This window comes from Poecile atricapillus, chromosome 12 (genome assembly GCF_030490865.1).
Source record: "Poecile atricapillus isolate bPoeAtr1 chromosome 12, bPoeAtr1.hap1, whole genome shotgun sequence".
Taxonomy (NCBI): domain Eukaryota; kingdom Metazoa; phylum Chordata; class Aves; order Passeriformes; family Paridae; genus Poecile; species Poecile atricapillus.
In genome coordinates, this window is record NC_081260.1 from 11,426,930 (window position 1) to 11,435,448 (window position 8,519).

An 8,519-nucleotide genomic window follows, 5' to 3' on the forward strand; every position below is an offset into this window, starting at 1 on the left:
TCCTTGTGTTGGAGCTAAGTACAAGCTTGGTGCAGTCTCCAGAAGCAGCAGCGATGTAGCTGCAGCTCTGCACCTCAAACTCTAGCTGAGAACACAACTGTGTAGTCTTAAGAGTAGGCCCAGAGCTGCCTTGTGAAAGAAGTTCTAAAATACACAAAATCTTTTCAGTGTGACTGTGTTAGAGAAAACAGGCAGCATCAGTGGAGGAGTTCCATGCTGTCCCATCAACCACAGGAATAGTTTGCTTGGTCCTCTGCTACAGGTGTGGGAAAGGTGACCTCCATGTACAGCCAACTGTTGGTCTTTCTTTTGTTGCTGTGAAGGAAAAATTAGCACTTATATAACTCTGCCAGAGTTGTGTTTGTTTAATGAGTCCTCACAACAGCCCTGTGAGGTAGGCGAGTGAGAATGAGGAAATGATGACCTATCCTCACTTTTCACTGAAGCACCAGGAGGATAATACATATCCTCACTTTACACTAAAACATCAGACCTGTGGAGAGTTGTTCTCTGTCCCATGTCCTGTATGGGGAAATTCAGCAAAGACTTTAAAATGACCTGTTGTGGAGTCCAGGGTTGTGATGGACTGTAGACTCCTGCTCAGTAAGGCCTCTGTTTTCACTCATTTCAACATTGGTCCAAGGAAGAATTGAACACTTCACATTGAGTATTCATTTAAACTCTGAAACTACTCAAGGCATGAAATGTCTCAAAATATACAAGTAATCTGTTAACCTACTGATCTGGTAAGGTGTGCCAGAAAGCTTGCTAAAAGTATTCAGCAACCTCCTATTTACAGCTATAAGCTACTGATTGACATGTATGTACATACACAGAGAGCTACACACAATTACTGCACACTGCTAACCTACTTTCACAGGATACAGTCCATGTACAGAGGTTAAACTTTCATAGTTAAGACATTGCCACCCTGAACATAAAGAAAACTTTTTTTTTTTTTCAAAATTTGAAACAAGGTACTCTTTACACAAACCTTGTTCTGAATCAAAAGCCCGTACTGAAAATAGTCCCCAGCTTGTTCCTGCTAAGTTTGTCTAGAATGCAATATTTCACTGGCATTTGCACTTCAACATGAAGCATGGTCTCCAAGTTAATAACTGTGTACTGATTCTCAAGTACTGCATGTAAGAGTTCCTCCTGAGAAGTTAAGACTTGCTTAGAAAAGTGGTTACTCCTACAAAGAATTTGGAGCCTTTGGACTATCTTCTGGTGAGTTCGGTGATTTCAAAGCCTCAGATACATGTTAGCCTGATTTACAAAGATGAGATAGTTCCTGCTTCTGTTTCTGCAGTGCAAGAAATTATACAAGCCAATTTACCACCTGATTTTGTGTTGTAATGAAGGAAAACAATGTTTAGCAGGTTTATTTCCTTTCAGTCTGTTACTGAAGCTGCAGGAAATAGAGCTCTGTGTGTGTGTGTGTTTTCTTTTTTTAAATGTGTCTCTCTAATGAGAGCTACTTATTGGAGAAGGCATTCACTTTCCCCTCCGTGGCTGTAGTCTGTGGGAGAGCTCCTAACAAAGTTCTTTGTTAGTGTTTGTAAGACTGGAGATGAGGTTTAATTGAGGGATTTGTGCTGAATGTTCCTTCGCTTTGAGTCTTAGTGCTGCAATGCTTGACGTTTTCCTTTCAACTGCTGCTGGATCAGTGAAGGCAGTGAGAACAGGGTCTGACGGGGGTCCAGGAGCTTTCATTAGTACTGAAGCTGTTGTCACGAGAGGATTTAAAGCATTGAGAAACCTGTATTTGAAAGAAGTCAATATTATCCAAATTAAGAATTGTTTTGGAGAACAAATACTTATTGAGTTGCAGCTTCCACCCACCAAAGTATTAGTAAAGAAAACAACAAGTATTAGAAAAAAATGTTCCAAAATTTCCAATTTCTTCCAAATGTACATTTTTTTAGCTTTATTTTGCAGTATAGCATCTTGCCCTTGAAAAAAAAAAAAGCAGAAAACCCTACCCTAAATAAAAACCAAAACACTTTTAAATTAAATGAACAAGAGATGATTAGGCATGGCATGCAGATATCTAAACCATCAACCATTTGCTTAACCCCTCATGCTAAATCCTTTCTAAACAAACCTTGGATGCTGTAGATCAGCCTGTTCTGTGAAAGCAATAAACCACCCCATAAAAAGACCAATTTATATAGCTGTTTATGCAGACAGCTTGTTCAGATCAATTGATTCAAGGTGAAAAGCATTTGTTTGTTTGTTAAGGTAGTACTAAGATACAAGCTCTAATTTCAGCAAGAGTGCTATCTTCTATTTCTTTATATATTTGTATATACTTAAATATAATACATAATGTATTTACATATTTTATATATAATGTATTTATTCTTGAGACAGAGCAAGAGAAAAGGATGGAGCTGCAGCCACACAGGTCACAGCAGTCTTTATGAAGAGTTCAGTGAGACCAAAATTGCAGTAAGTATGCCAAATTTGTCTTCATAAAGCAATTACACATTCAGATTTTATTAGCATGACTTAAACCCAAATCTTGCTATTCCTAATCAAGTGTTCCTACACAGGAACTAACCCTTTTTAGTAAGTTTATTGAGAACATGCGAGTAGCAAAATAATATAAATGCAACATTTTTAACAGTTTTGAGATTGAGAAAAAAGAAAATTATTCTATACCTTCCAAAATGTGGATTTAATATAGGATTTCTGAAGAGGGAAGTCCACGTAAGACTGCTGAGGCCAAATGGCCCTAAGGTTGAAGGACTAAAAGCTGGGGACATGGATGGCACAGCCAATGTTGAAAGAGGCATTGACCTCCACGTGTGATCTAGGAGGGGAGAATGACTCAGTGGAACATCCAAAAATAGACCAAGTGGGTGTGTTAAGGAGATTCCCGGAACAGTCCCCAGAATTTCGTTTTTTTCACGTTTCCTCCACTTTGCCCTTCTGTTTTGGAACCAGACCTTAAATAAGAAATTATAAAGGCATTAGCTGAACTTACTCTGCAGTTTGTCTTATCAAATACTACAGCATGTATTGATATGGATGGCAAAATAATTACTGTTAAACCAAGTTTCACTTCTTTAATATAAAAAAGTTCTTTTCATAAATGCCTTATTGGGTTCATTACAAAATAAATTCCTTTTAAATATTGTAAATTTGACTACTCTCTGACTGAAGAGTCACATATGTTTTAAAGTCATTGTAATACATTAACTTATCACCTGAAATGCAAGAGCAATTATTAGAAATGATCATTCTTCCTTTCATAACCTATTTATTAAATTTCGACAAAGCCATTCAACAGGTGGCAATTATAATACAATACAAAAATGGTTTTCCAAGTGTTTTAAACAGCATCTACAGTATTTAAAAAATCAGGTTTTGGGAGACCCAGCTGGCTTTACCTCAGCCAATGCCCTATGAGCATTTCCAGCAGTGTAACTTACCTTCAGGTGCTTAAATAACACAAAGTGTGTTTGGGAGAAAAGCCCTCCACACACCGGGGCGCTGATCCCCAAACAAGGCTGCAGCATGCCCCAGCCTTGCTGTGCCAAGCCTGTTGTTGTTTCTCTCAGTCAGCAACAATTGACTTTTTCAAAGCACTTGCTCTGGGGTTCTCAGGATCCAGCTGAAGAAGTACTGTGCTAGTCCTTTCATTGCATGCAGTCTATTTACACCGGGAAGCTGCTGTTCTCCTGGGAGAGGGATTTCTACCCCTTGGGTTACCTGTGTAACTCAGAACTGTCTCGCTCACAGGCAGTCAGCAGAGGGAGGTGCACTCAGCAGAAAGTCAGAACATCAAAATTTTGAAGTTGGTACTTGAAATTCTTGAGTGTTAAGACTCATTCTTTTGTCTGTCCTCCAGCAACCGTCAGCTTTCAATAGTCAGATGTTTTACAAAGGAATATCTGAACCTGTGAAACGCCAGGCAGCTATGCCTGCATGGCAGTGAGGACCAGATATTCCATCAGTATTAGTCCAAGACAGGGGTCTGGTAAGAAAAACTAAATTGATGGGATCAGATGATTTTAAATCACTGTTAACCAATAATCCTAAATATTGCTAAGTGGAGATATTGGTAAGATAATATTGGTAAGATCTTGCAGGAGAAGACCACCAACTCAAAGGTGTTAGTGCTTTCTATGAAAAAAATCCAGTTGAAAAGGCAATAACTGTCTCACACTGAGATATGCAGATACAGCCATTCCTAAAAAGGATAAATGCTGCAAGGGTCCATGTCCTTACTAAATCTTAGTACTGTTCTTCAATCTGTTCTTCATGAAGAAGCCTAACACAAAATTAAATATCTGCTTTTTTATGCTTTCTCCATCCTAAAGTAAATCCATTCGATCACTCAGAGATGCAATTTGACTACAAAATATTTCTTTTTAAAGTTACAGGTAATTTTGAGCTTAACCCCAAAAGTTAATAATCTCTCAGATTTTGTATTTCTCAAACTGGAAGGAAATACCAGCATAGATATCTAATAATTACTGTTAGAAAAAAAGCTGGCTTTCTATTCCTTATTGATACAAACTCATCAGTTCCAGTGATAACAGGAGTAGACCAATGCCTCATACCTTAGACTGACATGACAAACAGCTTTCAAATTTTACTGCACACATTATAGTCATTAACATTCAGATTAGTCATCTTGAACCTTTTGTTAATAATTTTTCCTTTGCTTCTGATAAAAGGCTTAACTTGCCTTTATTCTGTTTTCAGACACATCTGAAGTGACAAACTAACCATAACAGAAACTGCTATACCAGTCTTAAGATTTTTATGACTGTAATATCAATGGCAAAATACTCTAGAAAAAAAGTATTGCTTAATCCTCAAAAATAAGTTTTAAACCATCAAGTCTTGAATTGCATGCTAAATACTACACAGATTATATTTGCAATCACTAGCATTGTGCATATCTGACAAGACATTCAGGTCTTCTATAAAAGAAAAGGTGAGTATATAAAATTGGATTGTTTTCTTGCTGTAATTTTCTGTAAAAAAATATCCTATTTAATTGGTGTAATACCTAATTATGCTAAAAAGATACATAGATGTGCATAACTGCATTGTGTTTCTGCTGTAAGTGAATAAGAGGATCGTAATGAGAAAATATGACAAGGATGTCTAGATCAGTTATATCTGTGAGCCAGTGTCTTAAAACTGATGCAGTTTATGGCAATGAAATACCCATGAAACCTTTTACTCCTCACATTAAACAAGATAAAAGATTCCTTTAACTTTTTCTTATTTTCTTCCCGTCCTAACAATATGAATAATGAGAAACATGAATGGCAACAACAGATGCAAAAACCATTGAAGAGGAATCCCAACATAGCTCCAGGTTATAAAAAGGTTTTGCAGACTCTCTGACTACCTCTTTCCCAAGGTAAGGAATGCCCCATCTCCCTTATTCTATTAAAGTACATAAGGGAGTGTTGGTGAGGGGGATCTCTTTGAAATGATGATGGGATGAGCATACATTCATGCCATTTTTTTCTTATTTGTTCACTTTTATGTAAGACTCAAAAGGCAAGAGGAGGAACAATGCAGTGGCTGGTACCCATTTCAGCTGCTTGTCAGAGGGCTCTCCTCAGAGAAGCAAACCTCCATCTGTAAAACACACTGAGGTGAAGAAATGGTCTGACTGCATTGGGTAAGATTAATTTCTTGAGTTTACACTTTACTAAGTACAGAGATGCTGCTTTCTGTGTCAGCTGATTTAGCCAGGTACCATGGGAGAGAATTGGAAAACTTCATCTTACACAGGATCCCTTATAGAGCAGCTATGAGCATGAGCATATGTGGCAAGTATTTGGTAATTATGGCAGTTTAAGTACAGTGCATCAGTGCTATTCCTTCCCATCCCCTTCCCTCCAGGCTGAGCCCAGTTTCCCACAGGACAGGAGCTGGGGCTTGGCTCTGTGAACTGCAGGCTCACACTAAACAACTGGGCTGACTCTGTGCTCCTTACTCAGGAGACTTGTGTGAGATCTAACATATTAATGAGGCAATGAGCTACCAGGAGCAGCTCTTTGCAACTCCTTCCATCTACTGGGCATACATCAACTCTGTTGTTTTTCTTGTTAATTCATTTTTGGCTCCATCAAACACAAATGTTTCCAGTTTTCTTTTTTTAGATGAGTCATTAGAAGATGAATTCCTCTCTGCCCTGTACCATTGCACCATTCCTTCACAGGGTCTACGGAAAATGTACCCCACAAAGGGAATTTGGCAGTAACAGTTAAAGTAACAGCTTTTCACCCATGTCTTTTTCATTGTAAAATGCCACGTGCAATTGTCAGAGACTGGGGCATGTCAGTGGCTAGAGGTTTTAGTCATTGTTGGTGTTAGGAAGAGTGGAGGGTACATAATTTCCCCAAAGTCCACAAAAGAGAGCTGAAAAGCTCATCTAGGTATTTGAGTCAATTATAAAGTACTATTCATACTTCTAATGCCTTTTAAAAAGATGGTGCATATTAAAATAAAAAGCTAAAAAGTTTCAGTTTTACAGACTGTAACTGTGGTGTGAACCATCGCAGATCCAGTGACTGGAGTAATGACAAAGTATCCAAACAAGGATCTGGCATTAACAATATCAAAGCTATGCAGTAGTAAGCAGGACTGTCACACTGAGCAGCTGCACCAGTTCTCAGTCTTTCATAAGTAGGCACATACCCAGAGTTGTGCTGGAACAGTCAATATCTGATCTACAGCACAAGCCAAATCTAGTGCAATTGTCATTTGTAGCTTATAAATACTTGAAAGCCTTCACACCTTCTGAAACAACTTTTACTTTTTTTTTTTTAGAGTTTTTTTAAAGGCTGTAATTTCTGTACAAAAAGGGGATTTCTAGGTTATCAAGAGATGAATCTAAAGAAAAGGGGTTTTAAGGGATATTGTTAATTAGGAGTGCACAGAGTCAGGAAAAGTTACTAAGGGTCGTTTTGTAGTTTGAGCAAACTGCAGCCCACAAGTGATTCGTGTCCGTCTGGGTGTGCTGAAGTTCTACAGGCACTGCTGCACTCACAGCCCAGCTGGGCATAAAATTCTCCAGGACAAGACCTGACTGTCATGTATGAATGCCAAATTAATCTTTCATTTGTTTTAGCCAGTCATTTAGAAGCGTGACTTTTATTGAGCTAAGTTAGACCAAGAGAAGGATGTTAGCTCTGCAGCCTCAGTACTTAACTTTAGATGCCTCCCAGAACCCTTCATTTTCTGGGAACAACCGAATTTATTCTTTTTAAATCCTCTTTTAAAACTCAGGAGACAGTACCTGCCTTTCGAGCCATGAAGGCGGCAGCACAAGCGGGGCTGAAGCGCAGCCTGGGAATGTTCTTGAGCCTCCGCTTCCCCGGCGCGGAGGGAGCGCTCCCCTTCCCGCGTCCCTTCAGCACCACCCGCCGCGGACAGGACGAGCCCGGCCCCGCCGCCCTTCCCTTCTCGCCCGGCTGGACAAGAGCGAGAACGCGCTGTGTTCAACCTCCTCTGGCCCCTCGTCCCCTCCGGCACTCACCTGCACCCGGGCTTCCGTCAGGTCAAGGCGCAGGGCCAGCTCCTCTCTGCGGGAGGAACACACAGTTAGAGCCGGAGCTCGCCCGCCGCCCGGCGCGGCCCCGCCCGCCGCTACCTGGTGAACACGTCGGGGTAGTGGGACTTGCAGAAGGCGCGCTCCAGCTCCTCCAGCTGGAACGTGCTGAACGTGGTGCGGTACCGCCGCTGCTTCCTCTTGGCCGGACCCGGTGCCTCGGAGCCGGGCGGGCGCTCCTCCGCCCGCGGCTCCTCCGCGGGGCTGCGCGCTCGGCCGGGCCGCGGCGTCTCCGCGCGTTCCGCGCCTGCGGGAGACAACCGGGGACTTACCGGGGCTGGGGGCGCGGAGCGACCCCGCTGCCCCTCACCGGGCCACCCCTCACCGTGCCGCGCTCCCCGCCGCCCCTCACCGTGCCGGCCCGCGGCGGGGCCCCGGCCCAGGATGCTGTCGATGAAGTAGGAGGTGAGGAGGTGCAGGGCCGGCGGGGCGGGGGCCGCGCTCTGCATGGCTGCGGGCAGGGCCCCCGCGCCGCGCCGCGTTTTATGGGCGCGGGCAGCGCCCGGCTCGGCGCCCCGGCATTAGCATTTCATTAACGCGTGGCGTCAAGGCCGGGGGTGGGACGAGCCGTGCCCCGCTCGCCGCGCAGGAGCCGGGCCGCCTCCCCCGGGCGGGCGCAGCGAGCCGCCCCATCGGGGCTGCCCTACGGTTCACAGCCCCGGGGCCGTACCGCCCGCGCCCCCGCTCCCGCAGGCAGCAGGAAACTTTTCCAAGCCTCGTTCGGGGGCGCGGAGCGGCTGCGGTGAAGTTGTGCCGTGCTCGGCTCCTCCAGAGCTGCGCTTGGGTCCGCGGTGAGGCTGAGAGACCCCGGCTGAGACCCGGCAGTGAGGGAGAAATGTCACTAGTGTTTACCTTTATTGCTCCTGATGACCTTACACTTGTTGAATTCAGCTTTTTAAGGGTGACTTTGCAAAGTACTGTCTGCCGG

At 43.2% G+C, this 8,519-nt stretch overlaps 1 protein-coding gene across 2 annotated transcripts; it reads right to left on the reverse strand.

The window, feature by feature from the left end:
• Positions 1-350: 350 nt before the first annotated feature.
• Positions 351-8,309, reverse strand: LOC131583597 (homeobox protein ARX-like). Of its 2 annotated transcripts, XM_058847891.1 has the most exons (5): positions 7,944-8,309; positions 7,634-7,838; positions 7,520-7,565; positions 2,668-2,954; positions 351-1,762 (listed from the first exon to the last, which is right to left on the reverse strand). In XM_058847891.1, the coding sequence occupies exons 1-5, from the start codon at positions 8,038-8,040 to the stop codon at positions 1,537-1,539; spliced, it is 861 nt and encodes a 286-aa protein (XP_058703874.1). In that variant the 5' UTR covers positions 8,041-8,309; the 3' UTR covers positions 351-1,536. The 2 variants fall into 2 exon arrangements, with proteins under 2 accessions (XP_058703874.1, XP_058703873.1); XM_058847890.1 differs by having other exon boundaries at positions 7,634-8,309.
• Between the last annotated feature and the right edge of the window lie 210 nt (positions 8,310-8,519).